The sequence below is a fragment of the Puma concolor genome, chromosome D2 (genome assembly GCF_028749965.1).
Source record: "Puma concolor isolate L17-30 chromosome D2, mPumCon1.1.hap2, whole genome shotgun sequence".
Lineage (NCBI taxonomy): Eukaryota > Metazoa > Chordata > Mammalia > Carnivora > Felidae > Puma > Puma concolor.
In genome coordinates, this window is record NC_141677.1 from 47,114,700 (window position 1) to 47,138,695 (window position 23,996).

The 23,996-nt window shown below is 49.7% G+C and overlaps 1 protein-coding gene across 2 annotated transcripts in view; it reads right to left on the reverse strand.

The window, feature by feature from the left end:
• The window catches only part of FRMPD2 (FERM and PDZ domain containing 2), a 96,203-nt gene that overhangs the window by 50,685 nt on the left and 21,522 nt on the right, over positions 1–23,996 (reverse strand). The window contains exons 5-13 of one of the 2 annotated variants that reach the window (XM_086680215.1): positions 22,002–22,193; positions 20,318–20,450; positions 19,568–19,655; positions 17,149–17,284; positions 15,174–15,245; positions 12,874–13,048; positions 9,374–9,524; positions 8,614–8,752; positions 1,752–1,904 (exon numbers count right to left, since the gene is read on the reverse strand). In XM_086680215.1, the coding sequence (XP_086536341.1) occupies positions 1,752–1,904; positions 8,614–8,752; positions 9,374–9,524; positions 12,874–13,048; positions 15,174–15,245; positions 17,149–17,284; positions 19,568–19,655; positions 20,318–20,450; positions 22,002–22,193 (1,239 nt within the window). Of the gene's footprint in view, positions 1–1,751; positions 1,908–8,613; positions 8,753–9,373; positions 9,525–12,873; positions 13,049–15,173; positions 15,246–17,148; positions 17,285–19,567; positions 19,656–20,317; positions 20,451–22,001; positions 22,194–23,996 lie in introns of both variants that reach the window. The other variant, XM_025918071.2, reaches the window with a different exon arrangement.

Here is a 23,996-nt window from a genome sequence, read left to right on the forward strand (position 1 = left end):
CAAAACTGCATCTATAATATAAACCCAATTTTAAATGTGTATGTGTATACACAGTGTGAACGCACAGAACAAAGAATTAATGCGACAAAATATAACTGTGCTGTCTCCACAGAATTCCGAGCAAATTGTTACTTTTATCATTATGGGGGTGGGGGAGATTTTGCTTAACACACACTCACCCAAAAGAGAAGGGTCGCAATGTGCTCTGGGGGTCACAAAGCCCTCTCGTGTGGGTGTCTCACGCCCCAGGGCTGGCACACAGCCTTAGCAAGCCCAACTAGCCACCACGGGGAACTAAAAGCCAGTATTCCTCAACACTGATAAGATGGCATGCGAATGAAGCCAAATCTATTCAATGTTTTCCAGCAATGACTGAGGCAAAGTCTTCCTGTATTTCTGCTTATGAGATGGTGGCTTCCTTCACAATCAATTCCATCAATCAACCAGGAGAGGGAGGGACACAGAGCCAGGCAAACAAAGCTGGAGCCTCGGGAGGGGGGATCAGGTGGGCATTCTCGGTCCTACAGGGGCCCCCGCAGGCCCTAGCCCTTGGCTTCCCCGCCTGGTTCTGTGGTTCTGTGGCCACCCTCCATCAGACGTGCGCTGATGGCTTTGAGGTGCGCACTTGTCCCTCATCAAAGGAAGGCCGCATCCTCTTACAAGCAGCATGCACGAATGCTGGGTTATAGGAAGCGGTGAGTGCCTTGCCATCAGGGCGTTTCAGATGAAGTGCTTGTGGACTCACATGTGCGAGGTGTTGCCGACAGTCTATTAAATGACACACCAAAAAGAAAAGGCCAGATGTCCCCTGGGCAGGTCTGCTTTCCAATGCCCATCTCTATTAAAGGCAAAAAATAAGATAAAAATAAACCACGGACATGTTTCTATCCATCTTGAGAGACTTTTGCACAGGGAAATGTATAAATTCGGAGCTTCTTTTGAAACAGCTCCTCAGCTGTAAAGGCCAGCCAAGCATCCTGCCCTGGGGAAGCCAGGGGGTGGGGGCTCCCATGTGCCCCCCTCCCAGCTCCATCTGCCCCGGGCAAAGCGCCCCTCCCTCCTATCCTGACACATTATTATTGTTTTCATCAGATAGCACACTATGCAAGTCTCTGGGTCCCTGTCTTTCCTCCCCAGGAGATGCAGAACTCCCTGGCGGGCAGGGAGCAGGTTCTCTCTGTCTCCATTCCATGCAGCCCTCGGCCCAGAGCTGGTATGTTATGGAGTGTACAAAGGCTATCCATCCTAGGCTCTGTGTGTACCACAGATATCAGGGACCGGAATGCCACTGCTTTTGCTTCAGGGCTGAAGAGAGTGTAGACCAGAGCCATACCCATACGCACGAACCACACCATCTGTGCTGTGCGGAGGACAGTTGCCTGGAAGGCCGGAAACCAGAGGTCTTCCCATGGCTTTGCTTTTGGCTCATACCCCAGTTTTGTACTTGAGTGTTCTCCCGTATGTCTCTGTGAGAAAAGTGACTGTGAACTCTGTGATTAAAGAAGGGCCCTACCATCCCCACCCCAGCCCACTAAATTTGGGGGGATCATTTCCAATATGCCACCTGCTCCCAGAACAGTCTCCTTGCCCTGCAGGATGTTAGAGCTTCCTTCCTCCCAGTCTCAAGTCCCTCGCTCATACCTCCTTGTGGGTCTAAGCACATCCAATCCCCCAGAGAAAGCTCCAGAGGGGAGGGCTGGCTGCATTCCCTTAAATACCAACACCCCCTCTCAAGAGTACAGAGGTCTTACCCTCAAGAACTCCAGCTCGGCATCCTCTCCCCAGAGCACAGGACTGAGACGGTGCATCTCCGAGACTTCAACTTGCAACCGGAAAGCAGTCATCCTCTCAATTAGACTCGCTGGGATGTAATCTTCAACTCGAAAATAAGCTTTACTCTCTATCTGCTGGAAAGATGCAGGAAAAAAAGGGGGGGGCATAGTCAAGGTGCCTTTTATGGAACTCTGAGCACAGCAGAAGCCTCTGCAACCCAAACTCCAGTTAGGGCGCCAGGGCAAGGATGCTCCCTTGAAGTGCCCACCAAGGGTAACATTTTACACTGTATTAGAAGTTGGCCCAAACCGTATGACATGAATAGAAGGGAGAGAAGAAAGGGGCCACCTGTTTTTGAGACCTTCTGTATGCCAGGTGGTCCTCAGAACACATTAGCTCTTTCCATCCCACAGCAATCCTACGAGGATATTTCTATTGCCACTGGCAGGATGAACAAAATGAACAAGGAAGGAAGTCATTCAACAGGGCCGAGATCACACCACTTAGTGACAGAAACATGATTCAGTCATCCAAAGCTCTCACACCCTCCCCGATGCCACACCGCTTCCCAAAAGCCACAGCAAAACCCTAGCCCCAAAACTTTGTTCCTTTTTATGCATTTAGCATTTCCGGTCTGCATATGCTCTTAGTACACTGTCACATTCTCACAAAGGAGGTCTTGCCTATGCCGGCATCTCACCACGAGGGGATCAAGATGTTGTCTCCTGAACAAGAGATCTGAGAGCCCCACCTTACCCCAAGCCTGAACCTCCATCCAGTCTGCTCTTTAGGGAACCTGAGGCTGCCACCCTACAGTGAGCAGCTAGGAGATCAGCATCATTCGCCATCTGATGCAGGGTTCCCTGATAAAGACTCTGGGGCAGAGAGGTATGCAGAAGTTTTGGAGGGGTAATCTCAGCTCAGGTCATGATCTCACAGTTCGTGAGCTCAAGCCCCACATCGGGTTCTGCGCTGATGGCATGGAGCCTGCTTGGGATTCTGTCTCTTCTTCTCTCTGCCCCTGCCCCGCTTTTGCTCACGCGTGCGCGCGCTCTCTCTCTCTCCCTCTCTCAAAATAAATAAGCAAACTTAAAAAAAAAAAGTTTTGGAGGGGTGGTCTTGGGGTACACTATAAGGAATGAGGAAGGCAGAACTTTCAGAGGAAGCTGAAATTGCCCTTGTATTCCTGAATCAGCATGTCCTGGTCTTAGGCAGCCCCTCCCAGCTTAAACTTGGCCAAGTCATTTCCCCATAGGTGAGGATAATTACCCATGAGAAAGGCAGCTGGGAACTGGGAGGATCTTGCCTTCTCAAGGCTGGTGATGGGCAGGTTGGTCTGATGAGGGGATCTGAAGGGAACCATCCCCATTTCCTGGTATGGCACAGACCTATCCCCATGTGGCCATGGACTAAGAATCCTCAACTGAGAGCTAACCCATGCCAGTTTTGAGCTAAGCTCAGACACAAATGGAAAGAAATTGCTCAGCAATCTGCTGCATAAAAAAGCATTCGGAATGCTATTAGCATGGCCAAAATCCAGAATACTGACAACACCAAGTGCTGGTGAGGATTTGGAGCACCAGGAACTCTCATTTGTTGCCGGTGGGAATGCAAAATGGTACAGCCACTTTAGAAGACAATTTGTCTTCCAAACATAGTCTTACCATATGATCCAGCAATCATGTTTCTTGGTATTTACCCAAGGCAGTTGCAAATGTATGTCCACACAGAAGCCTGCACGTGGGTGTGTATAGCAATTTTATTCATAATTGCCAAAACTTGGAAGCAAAAGATGTCCTTCAGTAGGTGAAATGGATAAATAAACTATAGTACATCCAGACAACAGAATATTTTTCAGTGCTAAAAAGAAATGAGCTAACAAGCCATGAAAAGACATGGTGGGGGGGGGAGGCGGGACTTAAATGCATATTAACTGAAAGAAGTCAATCTGAAAAGGCCACATGTTGTATGATTCCAACTATATGACATTCTAGAAAAGGCAAAACCATGGAGACAATAAAAAAAGATCAGTAGTTGCCAGGGGATGGTTGGCAGGTGGGGGTGGGGGAGAAGGAAGGACAAATATATGGAAGACAGAGGATGTTTAGGGCAGTGAAACTACTGTATGATACTCTAATTGTGAACACGTGTCATTATAAATTTGTTCAAACCCATAGAATGCGCAACACCAAGAGCGAACATGAACGTAAACAATGGATTCTGAGGGACGACGACGTGTCGATGTAGGTTCATCAACTGAAACAAATGTACCATGTTGGTGAGGGATGTTGATAATGGGGGAGGCTGTGCATGTGTGGGGGCAAAGGAATACACAGGACATCTCAGTACCTTCCACTCAATTTTGCCATGAACCTACAAGCACTTAGGACCTTTGACCCAGCTAGGAATATGTCCAAGAGAAGAAGTCAATATGCAACTAAAAATGCCCTAGCAGAAGCATTTACTTCTATGTCATTCATCACAAAGAAAGATCGGAAGCAACAGGAACAGTAACAGCAGTAGTTACCACTTACGTGGCACTTCCGGGTGATGCCCGACAGGGGCGGGGATGGAAAAGCGAGCAGAGGTCCAGCCCTGCTAAGGCTCCCACTGTCATCGTCGCAGAGGATGACAAGGAAGGCCGCAGGAAGGTGCGTCAGCAAGCAGGAAAGCGGAATGCAAATGCAGGCGGCAATGCTTACACCTGTATAACATCCCCACGTGTAATCAAAGGCTGGAAGGGGATGCACCCAGAGGAAGAGCTGTTCTGTCGCATTGATGTGATGGAGGAGATTTATTTTTATACCAACATGTCTTTGTCTCCCTTTCTAAAATGCAAATGTAATTATGTCACTTCCCTGCTTAGAATTCTGCAGCGGCTCCCAGTCTTTCACTACAGTGGTTTCCAAATTAAATTTTTCCCCCCAGCCATAGAACCATTTATCCAACAAGATATAAGCCCCTTAGGGGGGCACACGAGGTTTTTCCCGGATCTGGCTGGTGGTGCCGCCCAGCCTCACAGCTGCCTTAGCTAGGGCTGCAGGGAAATGCCTGTAGCCCTCTCCTCCTGCCACACCGCACCCCCCCCCAACACGGACACAGGCGCAGGCCCTCCTCTCTGCGTCTCCCCAAGCACCCTCTGATGAGCCCACCGCAGTGCCTGGCTCACAGTGAAGCGAGGCCCTGGAAGTGAGTCCTGGCTGTGCTCTCACCAGCTTACCTAAGCTCACAGAGGCACAATTTTCCTCAACTGCCAATGGAAATAACACGGACTTTGCAGGGTTGACATAGGGCTTAGATGATACCAAGAGTAGAGCAGGCCCTCCATAAATTAGGACTGAGGGTGTGGGCCCAAATGAGTGGGTTTGTGTAATCTGTTGCCTTTACACATACAAGAGAAAAGGAAAGTGTCTGCCTTTGGGAGCCCATGTGGGGACAGCAGAGAGCGTCTTGGAACTGCTCTGGTCCACAGCAGTGAGAGAGGTCGAGGCTCCGTGAATCTGGGGAAGGTGCTGGAGGTGGAGGATGGCTGATAAATGCGTATACCACGCAGGCGGTGGTAAATGCTCTGGAGAAAAATGCGGCAGAGTGAGGAATAAAGAGGGCCTTGGAAGACTCTGGACATGGCTGTCCCTTCTGAAGATCTACTGGGAAGAAAGCAAAACGAGAATGCTATGGGCTAAAAAGTGTTTTCGAACTGCAGCTTGTAACACATTAGTGAGCTAATGGTTAATGGTTCATAACCAGCATGAACTACAATAGAATAGGAAACACCAATGTGTAACAGGTACAGAAAGGGTACATCTTATTTCCTAAACTTTTGTTTCAGTTCTGTTCTATGTACATACCCACGTGGGTTGGGTTATAATGTCTACCTTTTTTTCTTTTTCAATCCTGGGTCACAGCACAGCACATTTGAAAGCCACTGTTCTTGAGAGCCATTTTAACTTTCGAACTGGTCCTTGCTCTTAAACCCAGCTACTGAGGCAAACAGGCACACTCCCCACCCCCCACTGTGTGAGGACTAAAGACACAGATCTCCACCAAGGCGTCCAGACTCTCTGGTGGTTGCAGCTTCTCCCTCTCCGACTCCAGGTGCGTTAGCCTGCTGGGATGCCATAACCGATGCCACAGGCTGGATGTCTTCAATAACAGACATTTATTCTCTCACAGCTCTGGGGGCTAGAAGTCCAAGATCAAGGTGTTGACAGGGGTGGTTTCTTCTGAGGCCTCTCTCCTTTACTTGCAAGTGCTTATCTTCTCCCTGTCTTCACCTGGTCTCTCCCCTGTGCTCCAGCATCCCTGGTGTCTCCCTGTGAGTCTTAATCTTTTCTGATAAAGACTCCAGTCAGAATGGATTAAGACCCGACCAGAAAGCCTCATTTTAATGTAATCACCCCTTTAAAGAGCCCGTCTCCAAATATAGTCACACTCTTGAGGTACCAGAGGTTAAGGCTTCAACGCATAAATTTTGGAGGAACATTCCTCAGCCTATAACACAAGGCCAGACCAAAATGACCCCAGCAGACTCAGAACTTCGGCTAAACGCAGCTCCTTTGTTCACCAAGGATGTAGCATGGCCAACCACTAAGTGCTCACTGGTGGTAGACATATTTTTAGCCATGTGCAACCATTTCCTCTTTCTGGAAATGGGAACCATCCTTCCTTCCCCTCAGTCCATGTATTTGCATAGTGTGAACTCTACCCTGGTTCTCGGGGTGCCATGTAACTCAAATCTAACTAATCAGAGCATGGCATCTCCCTGCACAGTGACTGCCTTGAGTAGGCACATGACCCCATCAGAACCAATGAGACAGAACTGTAGGATCTCCATGGCATTACTGAGAGCAGAAGAGAGAAAGAGAGAGGGACAGACCCTCCCTTTGGTTCCAGGCTGCGACCTGGAGGGTAGAATCCAGAAGCCACCGAAGGCAAAACTGAAAGAGGAGAGCACGGCCCAGAGATACAGAAGCCCAAGTCCTGTTGATGTCATTTGAATCCCTGAGCCCAGCAAGCCCTAGGCATGGTAGGACCCCAGGCCTGGAGGCTAAAAAGAGATAGGAAGAAGCTACCAGGTAAGCAGTAAAAGGACTAGAAGCCTGTCATAACAGTAGGCAGGACCTGAACACTTCAGTCTTGCAAACCAGTAAATTACACGTTTCATTCAAGCCAATCTGAGCTTGATTTGCTGTCACTTGCTATCAAGAGAGTGCTGAATCATCCCTTCTCCTGGCCAAGGGGTGTGGAGGAGATGTCAAAAAGGACCAGAGTGGGGTTCCTTCTACCTGTGGGGAGGCCAGGAAAGTTGTGAAGTTGGGGTTGGCCTTGGAGGGTACGTGAGGTGGGGATGGGTGTACAGATACTTTCCGGAAAGCAGTCAAAGGCCCCGGGGAACAGGGATTAAGCCTTTTACATTTTTCCCTTTGAGCAGTGGATTCTTCCTTCACACAGTTCTCAGGTTCTCTCTTGAGCGTAGCTTCTCCAAGGTAAGCACTTCCTAGAGGCACCCAGCTTATGTCACATAACGATGGCAATACCATCCAAGAGAGAGCCCAGGGGGCTGGTGGGGAGCCCACCTTGCTTGCTCACTTTTCCCTCTCCATTTCTACCGACGCAGCCAGAGATGGCCTCCACAACTGCATGCCACGTCACACTGCTGGGTCGCATGACTCAGTCTCAGTTGAGGTCTGTTGCCAAGCCCCTTTCCCCTCATCTGGAACACGGGTAGGGGCTTCCTGAACCCAGAGCAAAGTTGCACTGCTCTCTGTCACAGCTTACCTGGCTGGTCCCTCCTTCCTATCTTGTGTCCCCACTTTGAATCCTAAATAAGTAAGTAAATCGCTTAACATCATCCCTCCTTGCTGTGATGCATCTGCAAATTAAATAGCCAGTAGCCTCTACTAACTCCCTGAGTACTGTAATACGAGACCATCATAGGCAAAATCAATCAAAGGAATATATGTGTGATTCTGCTGCAAGGACAGGGTTTGGCCAAAAAGAGTAAAGCTCTGAGAAGCAATGTTTCCAGCAGACTCAGCACTGGCCTTGGAGTCAGACACACCTAAGCTCAAATTTAGACTTTACCATTTTCTAGCAAATGAGTCTCAGACTGTTCTTCTAGAAAATGTGAGTAATACAATGTTGCTATGAGGACTGAGTGAGTTAACACTGTGGGAAAAGTCTAGGTCAACGGTAGGTACAGAGTGATCTCTTAATAAAGGTTGTCTTTTCCTGTTGGTGATGATGAAGGGGATGGAAACTCAATAAATTAGCAAATTATTGTTTTTAGGAGAAACCTCAAATTAGAAGTACATTACAATGTAGACACTTGACTTGTCCATCTTTGTACTCCCAAAGCCCAGCAAAGCACTCAGTGAAAGCTTGTCGGATGGATGGATGCATGCATGGACGCATGCGTGCATGGACGCATGTGTGCATGCATGCACGGATATATGGATGCATGGATGGATGAATGGATGCATGGATGGGTGGATGGATGGATGGATGGATGGATGGATGGACACATGCATGGATGCATGGATGGGTGGGTAGGTAGGTGGATGGATGGGTGGGTGGGTGGGTGGGTGGGTGGATGGATGGATGGAAGGATGAATAGATGGATGGATGGATGCATGGACGCATGCATGAATGCATGCATGGATGCATGGATGCATGGATGGATATATGGATGCAGGGATGGGTGAGTGGATGGATGCCATTTACCTCAATCTCAGTGGTAGATGCTGAAAACTTCTCAAAGTCTCAGTCTCCACATTTCTAGTAGTTCCCATAACTGCTTCTCCAATGACCCCACCACAGGCCCCAGGTTTCCACCCTCACCTCCTCGGGGTAGTTGCCAAACTCAGCCTGTAAGGCAAGGACCGCCAGCTGCAGCAGCGTCTCATCATTGCAGTACAGCTTCCCCTCCAGGATGTCTTTCCGAAGCTGCAGATAAAATTGGTGCCTTGCCTGGCTGTTCCTGGGAAAGAAACGCAGGAATAAGGGTCACTGGAATGCTGAGAGGGGGAAAGAACACTAAAACCGGAGGGTTTTCTCAGTCTGGGAAGCAGGGAAAGGAGAAAAGATGGGGTGCAAGCTAAAAGAACCCAGAGGGCGATGCCAGCAAGATGAGTGTGGTCTCCTTTACCCACATCATGCCTCCTGCCACAAGTTGAGGGCTACTGTGTGCCAAGCACTTGACACAACACCCACGGAGATGTTTGTTGCCGTGGTTCAAGTGAGAAAACTGACGCTCAGATGTTGTTTTCAGTAAGCAAAGGAATAAAGAGGCAATTACCCAACTCCCAAGCCACACATAACCCTTTCCTCCAACCCTAATCTGCTGCTCAGGGAGGGCCATTTTGGGGTCAAGGGAGAACTTTGGCTTTGAGTGGACCACGTTTGAAACAAAAGGGCAAGTTCTCCTTTTGACCGGGACCCAAATACGGACTTCCCCCTGTTCTGTCATATTGGAATCTAATCAGCAAGATCGACCACAATGACTGTTGCTATTTATGCGTAATTTGCCATTCACCAAGCACATCAGCCAGCACATACACAGGTCCCTGAAGGAACAAACGAAAAATTTTGGAGCACTCACTGGAGCTGTGCACAGCAACTGACAAAGAACTTTATCCTCAGAAAGAGTGTGAAGGTATTTGAGGCGGTCTTCTTCTGGGGCTGCTCACTCCAGCCTTCAGGGGCTATTTTGCACAGCCTGGTTTCATCGTCCAAGAAAAAGAACTCCTTGTCTGAAACAGAGAGGGAAGGGCAGTCAGACAGACTCCACCCCTTCACACCCACAGCCCTGAGCTCTGCCCAGAAGGGTCAAACAGGAGAAAAGCAAGTCATCTGGACACCTGCTGCCACAGGACCTTTGCTGGGTCTGTGGAGGGGCCAGGAGTCAGAAACAGAGAGGAGAGAGTCAAAGAAGAGGAACTCAGGCTAAGAGGAGAAATGTGATTATTCATCTCAGAGAAGATATCACTTCATAGCTGCCTTCCAGCTATTTATCTATAGAGATAAAGTCAAAAACAAAGAAATGACTATTTATTCTGCTCTTTGCCATGGGCCAGGCCCTCTGCCTCAACTGGACCATTCTTAAACTTCCCCAGCCATGGGCATGAAATGGGCTGAATGTCTGTATCTCCCCAAAGTTCTTACCCCCAATGTAATGGGGGAATGGGGAGCCTCTGGAAGGTAATTAGGTTTATCATGGGGCCTCCATGATGGGATTAGTGTAATAAAAGGAAGAGACCAGGGCTCACTTTCTCTGCCATGTAAGGACACCATGAGAAGGTGGCCATCTGCAAGCCAGGAGCAGAACCTCCAACCCGACAAAGCTCAAACCCTGATCTTGGACTTGTCAGTCTCCAGAACTGTGAGAAATAAAGATCTGTTGTTTAATCTCCCCAGTCTATAGTATTTTGCTCTAGCAGCCCCAGCAAACTGACCGGGCTTAAGTGGAGTCATCTTTGCCTTCTGACCTGAATGTTGCCAGCTTGGAAACTCCACTCCAAGCTCAGGACTTCGACCCCTGCTGCGTTTGTCCTCCAACACTGCCAGGAGGGACGGTGAATCAGCCCCAGCCACTGCAGGCACTGCCTCCTCACCTCTGCTCTCTTCACTTGAAGCCTGACCCCCTCCCCCACTCCCTCTGGGACCCCCGCAGGCCTGCCCCAGCCCTGCTCTGCCCACACCCTTCTCCATGCGTCAGTCTCCCAGCCCAGAGGCACACTGCAGCAGGTTCCTCGGGCACAGGAGTTCTGCCAAGTTTTGGAAGGCAGACCCTTTAAGTGGATAACCAGCCTTTTCTCTCAAAAGCTGTGTGTGCTGGAGAAAGGGAAGGAGGTCTCCAGAGAAGACAAAATAGCATTCACCGCACAGCGCCCAGACCTCTGCCCCCTCTGCCCTCAGCCCTTGCTCCTGAATCTGACCACTCACACCAACTCACCCTTCCCTTGGGGCCACTTCTCCCCAGTTGATACACAGGTGTCCATTACTGTTTGGCTAGCAAACCCTCCCAGTGGGTTTATTTCCAAGCCCCACACTGGGGACTTTTGAGCATTTTACTCAGAACATCCCAGTTAAGCGGCTCAAGAGTGCCCACATGGAGGGGTCTGGGACACACACCTGACTGGGGGGAAACAGTCCAGGATACATACAAGGTTGGGACTCAGAACAAGCACACTGGTTTTCTTTCAGTTGCATGTTACAGATCAATAAAGATACAGTGTTTCCTAAAGATTCTTCTTTTCACACTTTACAAAAGATCGAGCCAACATCAGTCCATCACATCGAAGCATATCGTGCTCGTTCTTTTACTTGGGAGAGGGGTCTCTTGGAGGTCTGTGGAGAGCTATGGGGAAAGGGCACCCCCTACCCCATCCTGTCCCCCCGCCCCATTGGCCACTAACCAACCCCACAACAAGCTCCCGAGCCCCTCCCACTGGGGATGGGAGAATAGAGAAACACCAAGATTATGATTCCTAAGCAAGAGGGGCTGGCCAGGATTGAACCTGAGAGCCCAAATAATCCAAACTCGACCTCCTTTCCATTCTCCCACACAGCACTTAGACAGCGTCAACTACAGCAAAGGTATAATTGCGTGGCTGGAAATAGGAGTCCCTAATGGAAGGGCAGAGCTGGTAAAAGGGAAGAACTGGGCAGAACTGGGAAAGGGGAAGATCTTCATAACGGCTCCTGGGTGGGGTGCTGAGTTCCCGTTAGTCCTGTATGATTCGATGGAAATTAAAAAAAAAAAAAAAAAAGTTGTTGTGGTAAAATACACATAATAAAAAAATTTTCCATCTTAACCACAGTTGAAGGTACAGTTCAGTACTGTTAAGTATATTCGCATTGCCATGCAGCTATCTTCACCACCCACCTCCAGAATTCTACTAGAACTGCTACCCTGTACCCATTAAACCACACCCCCTACTCCCCCTCCGCCCCGCCCCTGGCAACCGCCATTCTTTCTGTCTCTATGATTTTGCCTCTTCTTGGTACCTCCCCCAGTTGGAGTCATACAATATTTGTCTTTTTGCAACTGTTTTATTTCACATAGCACAGCATCTTCCAGGTCCATCCCTGTTGTAGCATAGGTCAGAATTTCCTTCCCTTCTAAGGTGGAATCATGTTCTATCATACGTATATACCAGTCTTTGCTTACACATTCATCTGCCAATGGACACTTGGGGGTGCTTCCACAGTTTAGCTACTGCACACAATGCTGCTACACACATGGGTGCAAAAACCTCTCTTGAAGACTCTGCTCTCAATTATTTTGGGCATGTGTGCAAAAGTGGAATTGCTGGATCATGTGACAAATCTATTTTTAATTTTTTGAGAAACCACTCTGCTGCTTTCTGCAGTGGCTGCACCATTTTACATTCCCATCTATATGGAACTGCTTTTTTTTTTTTTTTTTAAGTAGGCTCCAGGCTCAGTGTGGAGCCCAGAGTCGGGGGGACCTGACCTCACAACCCTGAGATCAAGACCTGAGCTGAACTCGAGTAGGACACTTGGGGCACCTGGGTGGCTCAGTCAGTTAAGCGTCCTACTTCGACTCAGGTCACGATCTCACAGTTTGTGGGTTCGAGCCCCGCATCAGGCTCTGTACTGACACCTTGGAGCCTGCTTCGAATTCTGTATCTTCCTCTCTCTCTTTCTGTCCCTCCCCTGCTCACGCTCTGTCTCCCTCTCTTTCAAATATGGATAATAAAACATTAAAAATTAAAAAAAAAAAAAAGAGTAGGATGCTTAACTGACTGAGCCACCCAGGCATCCCTACATGGAGATGCTTTTAACATTCACTTATCTAGCATCAGTGCTTCGAGACTGATCAACCAGATCAACCAGACCCAGCAAATCACAGAAACCCATAGCCTCTTACATATACGATTTCATTATAATCTCCTGCACTCCCTTGACACTTTGCAATGAGCACTTGAAGCTTCACCATGCTAACTGATGTCTAAATGCGCAAGGTGAGGCATCCCAGCCTCAAGCAATTTTCGTAGAAGGACGAGCGTTCGGGTAACCAGGTATCTGGGTTACGTGAGGCACCAGGCCAGCAGTAGGTTATGCACACACGCTTACCTTTCATGTAAGCCAAGCCAAAGTAGGTGAGCTCCCCAAGGTTGACAAAAGACATGACAGCACTGAAGACAGCTCCTGCCGTTGACATAATGTCACATTTCACCTCCAGACACTGCCCACTCAACAGCACCACGCAGAGGGCCCTGAGAGCCAAATAGGATTTCCCTTTTTTGGTCTGAAAATGATAATAGTATCAATTGTAACAATAACTTACGAGACAGGAGTCTTGACTGTGGGCTAGCTACTGTGCTAAGCACTTTATACGCATTGTCTCACTTAATGAAAAACAACCTTATGAGATAAGTATGTTAGGGTTCCCATACCGTAGATGAAAAATGAGGTTCAAAGATACTAGTTAAGGGATGACAAGCATAGGAAGGGACGGTGCCAGAATTAGTAGGAGGCAGAACTGGACCCAAGTCCGCATTCTATAAGGCTCTGCAGGGACTCTAAAGGCTGGGAGGCAGATCCAGTGGATGTCTCCCCCTTGCTGAAACCCCAGCTGCCCCTTGGGCTCCGCTTCCTAGAAGGGCTTAGGCTTCTCAGGGACCTCATCCATGGATCATATGTCCCAGGGGTGTCAATCACCCTGAATCTGTTCCTCCAGCCCCCACCCCCACCCCCAGTGCACAGCAGAGAGAATAGGGGTGGGCACAGATCCAATGAGGAGATAGGAGTTAAGGGGATTGTTCTGAACCGAGAAGTTGCTCAGCAGAGCCACATCCAAAGATAAGCAGCAGCCAGACTTCTCTCTTCACCCTGCTGAGATTAATTCTAGATTCATCTGCTACCACAGCCCCACCCTGACCACAGCTGCCACCGCTCAGCCACCCATCATTCTGCCCCCACATGGGCTTGTTGCCTGTGTCTTTGCATGCAATGTCCCCTGCTTAGAATACTCCTCCTCTCCTTCCCCACATGGCAGGTTCCTACCAGTTTTTTAGGTCTGGCTCAAAATCCTTGTCTGTGGCCTGGAGGGCAGAGCCACCCACTCCCTTTTCTACTTCCATGGCACCTTGTGCTCAGAGCCCTGGCACTGAGCACTATCTCTAAGGACATAGGCTGAGTATCACCTCTGTCCAAAGCCCAGCCAGGGGTCTGGCCTGGACCTCCATCCAGAAAGTCCTCATTAGAGGACAGTCATGGATATGGACACTGACATGTGTGACTTTAGTGTCATGGAGACCATGCCTGTGACCACATCCCAACCCTTGTGGCACCCAGGGGCAGCCCCCACATTCCAGGGGCCAGTGTGGAACTGAGGTCCCTGTATGAAAGGGTTCCTACATGATCCTGGGCAGGGCTGATCACACAATACACTCTGAGGCACTCTGGTGCAGAGGCTAAGAGAGAGGTGTGGAGGCACCCATGTGCTCTGAGGGGCCTCTGCTTGGGTTTAATGTTCTACAAGGGCCCCCTTGAAATTCTTAATAGTTGTGCCTTTGAACGTGTGTTTTCTAAGTGGGGCCCAATGGGACAATGAACCTTCTGCTGCCCACCTGCCAGGACAGGTCCTGGCTGCAAACTCCCTGACATCCTGGTGCTCCAGCCCAGCCCAACCTGTCCCTCCCGCTGCCCCTTTCCACTCTCCAGGGAAACCTATCTCTCCCCTCCTCTGCAGGGGGCTGGCTCAGGAAGGTCTCAGTAAAGCACACATACCCCCAAGACATCTTGGAGCAGGTCATGGCAGTGGCTGTCCCCACTCTGGTCTGGTATCACGAAAGCTCTTTGAGTGTATATCAACAGGGACAAGTGTCTTGCCCACCCTCAATCCGGACACCGAGTGCCCCTCCAGACGGAGGCTGAACCCCTTGGGGCCCGACAGTCTTCCCTGGGCTGGGGCAGCAGAGCTAAGGAAAAGGAGATTGACTTTTCCACCTCAGTAAATGGACAAGTACGAATATGCTAGAATGTAAGCTCCAGGTGGAAAGGACTCCATTTTGCTCACATTATATAGATCTGGGTTCTGGAGTGGGGCCTGGCCCCGACTAGATGCTCAAACAATATTTCCTGACTCATTAAGGTGACAAAGTTGAGCTGCATCTGGAAAGCCAAGCAGGATGAGCTGCAAGTAGCAGAAGGCTCGTCTTCAAGGAGAAGAGGAAGTGCTGAAGGACGGGAAGCAGGAGTGGGACTTGGCAGAGGGCTCTGGGAGGAGCCTGGAAGAGAGAGTGAGCACCCGCCCCCCCAGGGCCCTCCCAGCCTGAGACCCCACTCAGGGGTCAGTCGGCCTCCAGGCCTTCCCCGCAGTGTGGCTCCCTCCCCACCCTCCACCCCTGCCCAGTCAACCCAGAGGTTACCACAATTGATCCAGGCAGGTGCACAGTCACTGGGGCCTCTCCAGCCAGCAAGACGAACTCCGGCCTGGAGAACTGTGGGAAACACTCGGAGTCACTCATGGTCAGAAGAGAAGTCACATTCCAGGGATCTGGGCCCCCCCCCCCCAATTCTGGGACTGGGCTTCCCCCATGGGCTCATCTCCCCTCATCCCCTATCTATTCCCCCTTCCCCACAGCCAGCAGGGAATAGACTCCAGGGAAATGGGGCTCAACTGGGCTGAGGCCCCAGCTAGGCTGGACATTTCAAAGCCAAAGTCTTAACGGTGAGTATAGTGCTCTTATGGTGGGTGTCTCTTTCGTTATATGTTTCATAATTCACACATCGTTACATAATCTTTTATATGTATCAAAATCATAAAACACATTATATGAGACAAATAGATATTAAACGCAAGAGATTTTCTAAAGTAAAAATACCTTTAGATTTAAGTTTGAGGAAACATTTTCCTAGCTCTGCATGTTGAGTCACTAAGGTACATGGGCAGCTCTTCCCAATTGCACACTGTTTGTATCACACTTGTGACCGGGAAATACTTTGATAACCATCGCTGTTTAGACCTAGCCATCATCCTGTGGGGTGATTATTCTCAAAGCATTGGGCAGGAAATTGAGGCTCCAAGAGGTTAAGAAACTTGCCAAAACCTAACACCAGAGAGTGATAGGATTTGGTGGGCCCACAAATGTGTTCCCCAAAAGAATCAACAAGACTCCTATCTCAAAAGGGCAGCTGGCACGTGACTTGTGTCCTGTAAGAGTTTCCAGTAGAAGCGTCCTTAGTGAGTGATCATGAAGAAAAATCAAAGAAGGTGAAAAAGGCCTCCTCGACCCTGTCTACATCCTCCCCCTGCCCCCACACCAACCAAGCTCATGAGAACCTGCGAGTGGCCTCTGAGGGCATCAGGGCCTGGCGGGGAGTGTGGGAGCTGAAAGTCACAAGGGGGAGGATGTCCTGAAGCTGCTCTAGGCTCAACTACTCTCGAATTAAAGAGATTTAAGCAAATCTCTCTGCAACAGACAAAGGTTTTCTGGGGGCACCTGAGTCTGATCCCCAAAGGGATCTAGATGCACAGGCAGAACGCCTGGCAAAGGCAGCCTCCTCAGCGAGCAGCCAGACCAGCGGGGGTGCGTCCTTGCTCCAGGGGGCCCTGATCCCCTCAGGATCACTGAGGGCTTGTGTGATTATTAAGACAATTTTTCAGCTCATGGCAGTGTTGTTCAAGGAACGGGGGTGCTTCTCTTCTAACCACCACAAGTGGCTGGTTCCAGGGCTGTGTCCGGCAGAAGGTGCACCCTGGACCACCCCTGATCTCACCCTCCAGCGCAGGCTTAGTAAGCTGGACCCTCAGGAGAGACCGGCCTGCCTGCAAGGAGACACTGTTCCCGGAGACATGAGCACACTGCAGGGACCACTGGACATCCATCCCCCTGTCAACCTGGACGTCAAGGCCAAGGCATCCTGGCCTGGCTACCCTGTAGCCTCTACTCCTCACACTTGCCCAAACCCTATTACCCTGTGTACCAAGCAGAATGGAGAATCTCCCTTCCCTTTCTGCTCACCCAAACCTTTGCTCCTGCGTTTTGCCTGCTCACAAGGCCCCCTTCCAAGTACATTCGGCCTTGTCAGCTCTCTTATTTCATATGCCTTGTTTTGCCATTACTCCACATTGATGGCAGTCAACTTCCTGAACAGCTGGACCTGGCTACTTCAACCTTCTATCCTACACAGCACTTACCACAGCAAGGCCACTCAGTAAACACCTATCGCCCGGATTGCAACTGTAAAGTTTATTTTAATTTAGTTCTGCAAATCTCAGCCCAGGGGGCCTGGCCACCCCACCCCCAGAGGAACCTGCCCACTTTCAACTACTGTGTCAGCCACACACAGGTCCCCACTCACACCTCTCTGGAGAACGTCCTTCGGTCCCCTTTTGCTCACCTTTCCTTTCCTTTGCAGAAAAGCCCTTTGAGAAGGAGTTGCCGGCTGTGAGATTTCTGCTGCCACAGACAGAGCGGTGCTGGAGCTGAGCCGCGGTCCCTCCTGAAGATTTGGGGGAACTTCAACTGGAAAAGCACTGGCCAGTGGTCAAGAAGGGGAGAGATGATTAACAAAGGAAACAGCCTCCAACAGTCAAAGCCCACACGTGCAGGTGCTCAGCTGGACAAGGTGTGTTCGCACTTAGCCTTGGCCCCACGCTTATGGGAGAAATTACCGTGTCCACTTTTCCAGTGAGGCAGCTAGGGCTGCATAGGGAAGGAGTGGGGCGGGGTCTGAGGTGCAAGGCCACAGTCCACTTCTTCCCCACCCCCAAGACCCTGCTTTGGCTCACTGTGCTCAGGACAGGCAGGTCCTGCGACGCCAGCTCCTGAACACCCTGACACAGGTGATGGGATCGCAGGAGGTTCTGACTTTCCTGCTTAGAATTTAATATATTGTTCAGGGGCGCCTGGGTGGTTCAGTAGGTTGAGTGTCCGACTTTGGCTCAGGGTGTGATCTCACAGTTCGTGAGTTCGAGCCCCCTATCAGCTCTTGGCTGTCAGCGCAGAGCCTGCTTCAGATCCTCTGCCCCTCCACCACACAAGCACACACACGCTCTCTCTCGCTCTCTCTCTCAAAAATAAATTAACATTTGAAAAAATAAAGGAAGTGTTTCAAGAAAAAAGAATTTTATATATCGCTCAAAATGTTTTGGAAGTAGGGGAGCCTGGGTGGCTCAGTCGGTTAAGCGTCCAACTTCGGCTCAGGTCGTGATCTCACAGTTCGGGAGTTTGATCCCCATGTCGGGCTCTGTGCTGACAGCTCAGAGCTTGGAGCCAGCTCTGGATTCTGTGTCTCCCTCTCTCTCTGCCCCTCCCCCGCTTGGTCTCTCTCTTCTCTCTCTCTCTCTCTCTCTCACACACACACACACACACACAAAATTAAAAAAATTTAAAGGAACAAAATGTTTTGGAAATAAAAAAGACACATTGTTTCCAGCATCAGAAAAAAAAAAGCTATTTTCATTGGGCAAATAGAAAATAGGGGTTTTTTGGTTTTTGTTTTTTTTTTTTTTTAATTTTTTTTTTCAACGTTTATTTATTTTTGGGACAGAGAGAGACAGAGCATGAACGGGGGAGGGGCAGAGAGAGAGGGAGACACAGAATCGGAAACAGGCTCCAGGCTCCGAGCCATCAACCCAGAGCCTGACACGGGGCTCGAACTCACGGACCGTGAGATCGTGACCTGGCTGAAGTCGGACGCTTAACCGACTGCGCCACCCAGGCGCCCCTAGGGGTTTTTTTTTTTAATGTTTATTTATTTTTGAGACAGAGAGAGACATAGCATGAACGGGGGAGGGTCAGAGAGAGAGAGAGACACAGAATCTGAAGCAGGCTCCAGGCTTTGAGCTGTCAGCACAGAGCCCGACACGGGGCTCAAACTCACAAACCATGAGATCATGACCTGAGCCGAAGTCAGACGCTTAACCGAGTGAGCCACCCAGGCGCCCCAAAAATAGAGTTTTAAATAGCAGGCAAAATCACTGTAAGGTGAACTAGACTGCATCCTGTCAAGCCCCAGCTCTGTATTGGACGTCAAGTACTGCCACAGCCCTTGGCCAAATCATGGAAGGACAACAAATCAATACATAAAAAAATAAATACCCAAGTTACAAAATCCCTAATGTTCCAGATGCAGGAGGATATCGTCTCATGTGGTTTCGAGTAGATTCAAGCATCTACATTACATTCATCCCCAAACCAACCGCTTCTCCCTGACCCCTGTCCTTTGCATCTCTCTGTCCCTCTGCCCTTTCCTCCTTCCCTCTCTCTATTCCTTCCTCCCTCCCTCCCTCTCTTTTTCTCAACTCTGCCATTGTCATGAGAACAATCCCTGGGCAAGCCTGCTGGTGAAGAGCCAGGGCGCCCCCAGATAACAGCCAGCCACCCCCAGAAGTGAGGCTGACTAGCCAGGCTGCAGCCAATCACAAAGGCATCTGGCAGAGTCCAGAAGAACCTCCCAGCGGAGCACAGTCTGAATTCCCAACTCCCATAATCAAGAGCTAAATAAACCATTATCTTCAGACAGCGTGTTTTGTGGTTGTTTGCTATGCTGCCTCATGGGGCAACAGAAAATCACAACATGGAAGCGTGAACTTGGTTCCCAGGGGAGACAGAATGGCCCAAAAGCACACCTGCCATCAGGCCCCTCATCACCTTGGCTGCATATCTGCTTAAATGTGTTTTTTTTTTCACCTGCCAATGGAATAGGGTCAGCTTTTTCTGGAGAAGCAAAGAGTTTTGTATCAGTAATCAGTAAAGAAGCAAGACACAGCGGTCCCCACGCGGAGGGCCCACCCCCTGGACACCTTACTGCTTACCTGCTAACAGAGAGGCTATGGTGACTGGGTACTGAGGTGCTCAGACCGGGCTCCAGGGAGCTCTGGGTCTCTGTGCTTCTCTCTGAAACTAACCAAACAGCACGGTACAGAGCATGAGAAGAGGCAAAGAGCATGGCTCTCTTGAATCAAGTGGATATCAGCAGCATGACTTACAGGCTATGTGACTTATTTACCCTCTCTGAGTCTATTTGCTCACATGAGAAATGGAAATGACAGCTACAGGGGGTTCAGAGGAGGTTTTTTTTTTTTTTTTTGAGGGGGAGAATAAAACCTAGTGGCAAAGAGTACCTTGTTTTAGGGACAGAAAACAGTAGTATTAATTTTTTTAAAAACCTCCGATTCAGTTGAAGAGTAGAGACAAGATTATTCTAAAAACCATTCCTTGGACACGCCTACAGCAACAACAGAAACAATCTTTTACAGATTGCTTTTCCTTTTGCTCCACCTAGAAACTAACGAAAAGAAAGTCTTCCGTTATGTTGTGTGTTGAAATTTGTTCTTATCAGCTGGGACAGTTAAAACTCAATAAAAAAAAAAAATTATGTGTGATATAAATCACTGTAAAATTATAGCTCCAGGTGAAGCTTTCCTCAGTACCCAGCCCCTTCCCTGTGGGGGCTCTCTGGAAGAGGGGAGCTTGCCCGGGTTTTCTCTGCCACCACGGCACGGACATCCGGCCCACTCGGGGCGGGAAACAGTAGAGTGGGAGTCTCGGGGCACCATACCCACCTCTGCAGGGGTGCAGACGCTCCAGGGCCCATACTGTTGTGTTCTCGCAGCTCGCCTGATGCAGCCTATGCCTGAGCAGGCAGCTTCTGTCCTGCTGTGCCAAGGAGCTTTCTTCCATGAGTCTCCTCTCCACCTGAAGGTCAAGTGCATCACACATCCACACCCCAAAGTCAAGAGGGGACATTTATATAGACACATACAGACTGGCTGTCAGATTAAGTCAGTTCAGAAGTATCTGTCCACACAGTGAGAGCCTAACAGTGGCAACCAGAATGTGCTCCGGACCCCACCACCCACATGCGCCCTAGAGGTAATTCACTCCCCTCCCCCCATATCAGCGCACTCAAGCACAGCCGTGCCTTTGCTCATGTGCTCCCCCAACTGGCTAGGGTCTCCCTGCTAAGCTCCTCTGTGCCTTCAAGACCCAGAACTATGTTCTTTGTACTTTCAAAGCTCTCCACTTCTGCCCTCAAGGCAGAGGGAAGTGTCTTTTTGTCACTTTCCCTCATCACATCACTCACATCTCCTTCTATGACACATTATATCATGTTTGCTTGCTTGTCTGTCTGCTCCCACCCCCACCCACCGACCTTACTGTGTGCTTTATGCTTCATTGTAGCTCCTCCGGCTCAATGAATAGGGGCAACATGTTCAGATGCCAAGAAAGAAGGGATCCAAGAAGGAGGACAAGACAGAACAGGCATTTTCTGATTGACTGTGGACAGCATCCACCCCAGCAGTCCCCTCCTCTCCATCCACACTGCCCCTGTGTTAGTCTTGGTCTCAGTTCTCCAACCAGCCCCCTGGACTGGTGCACAGGTGCCCGGCCAGTCTCCAGCCCTGCCTCTCTCCGGTTCCTCTGAAATGCAGACCTCCTTGCATTTCTATCACAGGCACCTCGCTTGCCTCTCCCCAGTCCCAGCACTGCCCCGGCCTCAAGGGGGCCAATGCTGAAGTAATTTCTGCCCCAGAGTCCCCACTCCACCCCTGTGCGGTCAGGTGGAGGCTGTCTCCACCTGAGACCACCTTCTGGGTGGGCTTATTTCCCATCCTGTCTTCCCTCCCCCACTCCCGCTCTCCTACGGGCACTTACTCAATAAATAACATGCATAAGCATCACCATTTCTGGCTTTGTTTGGAGGGAACCCCATGTAAGCCAAATGCCTACTATGTGCCAGCCTCTTACTAGGTGGTGGGGAGCACACGGGGCAGCAAATGTGACAAGTGCAGCAGGGGGACCCTCTGCAGACACAAGATAGCAGAGGGAGGGAGGGGCCAGGGACTGTAGGCACAGTCAGGGAAAGTTCCTTGCACGAAGCCTAGTTGAATTTTGACAGGTGACCTGACTCACGGATTACAAACATGTAATGTCATTGTTTCTGTGTAAAGAGCTTCTTTGAAAGATTCCAAGAATCTCAGCCACATTAGAAATCTGGGCTTGCTCAATCGTCTTTACCAGCGCTGCCCAACAGAACTGCAAGGCTGGGATTGTTCTAGATCTTCCGTGTTCAGTATGGTCATCAGCAGCTGCACGTGGCTACTGAGCACTTGAAACGTGGTAGGTATGACCGAGGAGCTGAAGATTTTACTTGCATTTCAATTAACTATAATTTAGCTAATGTAAATGTCAATAGCTCCCCCTAGCTAGTGGCTCCTGGGTTGAGAAGCGCAGATCTACACTGACCTCCGAGATGGTGCCCAGAACCAAGCCAGCCAGCCGTCTAACGTGGAGACCGGCAGAGGTTGGGTATACGGCCACTTCTTCCCAATGAACCCGACAAGCTTCCAGAACTGACTGCAAGGGGAGCCGCCTGCGAGGCTGGTCTTCACACATGGTCAGCAGAATGGAGCTCAAGGACTCACGGAGCTGCAGAGGCTGGAGAGAAGAGGGGCTGCATGAGAGGCCTGGACAGCTGAGCCCAATACCTTGTCGGGTGTGTGGTGGGGACTAATGGAAACAGATGGTCTCATTACCACTAGACAGACACCTGCTCCTTCTGGAGCGTTTGGGGACGGACACAAGATATATCACCGAGGCCACAAAATGCAGAGCAATGATCTCTACGCCAGCTGTGTGAAGTTTGCTCCTTTCTAGTCTGGAATGTTCTTTGGTACCCAGAGGGCACAAACCTGTGCTTGGAATACCTATGAAAAATAGGTGCCTGACAAAGTGGGCATCCACCCATGCCAAGTACACACATCAAACCAGGGATCAGCCTTCAACTCACACCCACCTGGGTAACCTGTCAAATTATTTCTCGATTACTTCTCAAATGCAATTACTTCTCAAATTACTTCCTCAATTACTTTCTGCCAAATTACTTCTCGAATTATTTAGGTGGATCTCACTGGGCCTTTCCCCTAGAATGTGAGCTCCAGAAACATAAGGGCTGTGCCTTTTCATCCTTGGGCATTTCCAATGGTCAGCACAAGGTCAACAATCACTGGTTGAACTTTATGTTACATGCAGCCATGAAGCAAAAGAAAAACTATTCGCTTAAGCATTTCCCTTGCGCATTCAAGTAGCCACCATTTATATTGGGAAAGTACTCAAAATCAGGCTTTTTGTCCTGCTCACCCATACCGTGAGTCATTTTCGAGGTAAGGGCTGCCCTACCATTTCCTGCCATGGAGCATCAGTTGTGAATTCCCATCTCCATGTGTAAGAGGGATGCTGCGTTCTGGACTCATACAGCAAATCCCAAGGCCTGAACTACAAAGTGGGAGACAGTCCCTGTCTTCAAGGACTTCACAGTCTGATGAGAAATATGGTCACCAAAAGAGACAAGGACTGGGACGCCTGGGTGGTCAGTCAATTAAGCATCCAACTTCAGTTCAGTCATGATCTCACAGTTTGTAGGTTTGAGCCCCGCTTTGGGCTCCGTGCTGACAACTCAGAGCCTGGAGACTGCTTCAGATTCTGTGTCTCCCTCTCTCTCTGCCCCTCTCTTGCTTGCACTCTACCTCTCTCTCTCTCTCTCTCTCTCTCTAAAAAATAAATAAACATTAAAAAGAGAGAGAGAGATAAGGACTCAAGTCTTGGGAAGCACAGACATGGTGATAACACAGAGGAAAAGGTCTAACCCAACCTGGGGAGGGAACGAGGAGCTGGGGGAAAGAACTTGAACTAAATCTCAAAAAGCACACTGGTGTTAACCAGGAGAAAAGTCGGGGGAGGAACCGCAGATAGAAGGAGCAGTATATAGTAAGGATGGCATGTCTGAAAAGAAGGGCACTGTGGGCAGGACAGAGCCCAGGGGAAAATGACAACACAGGGCCCCTTGTTCAAAACTTTTAAGAATTTCAAGACGGTGACATCAGAGCATTACATCAAGCATGGGCCCTTGTAAGCGCGGGGCACTATTCGATTACACAGGCCACACGCCCGTGAAACTGGCCCTGATTATGGAAGAGCTCCAGAGAGGAACCAGAGCTACAGGTAAGAGCCCAATTTGGGGCTCCAGGTATGCCCTGCTGAGAAGTGGAATCTAACCCCATGAGTAGAGTGGGAAGGTAAGAAGGATATCACACGAGGAGGGATGAGAATACAAAGCACCAGGAAACACTGGGATGTTGAATTAGAGAGAAAGGTGAGATAGAAGGAAGGAAGGGAGGGAGGGAGGAAGGAAGGGAGGGAGGAAAGAAGAGGGAAGGAGGGAAGGAAGGAAGGAAGGAAGGA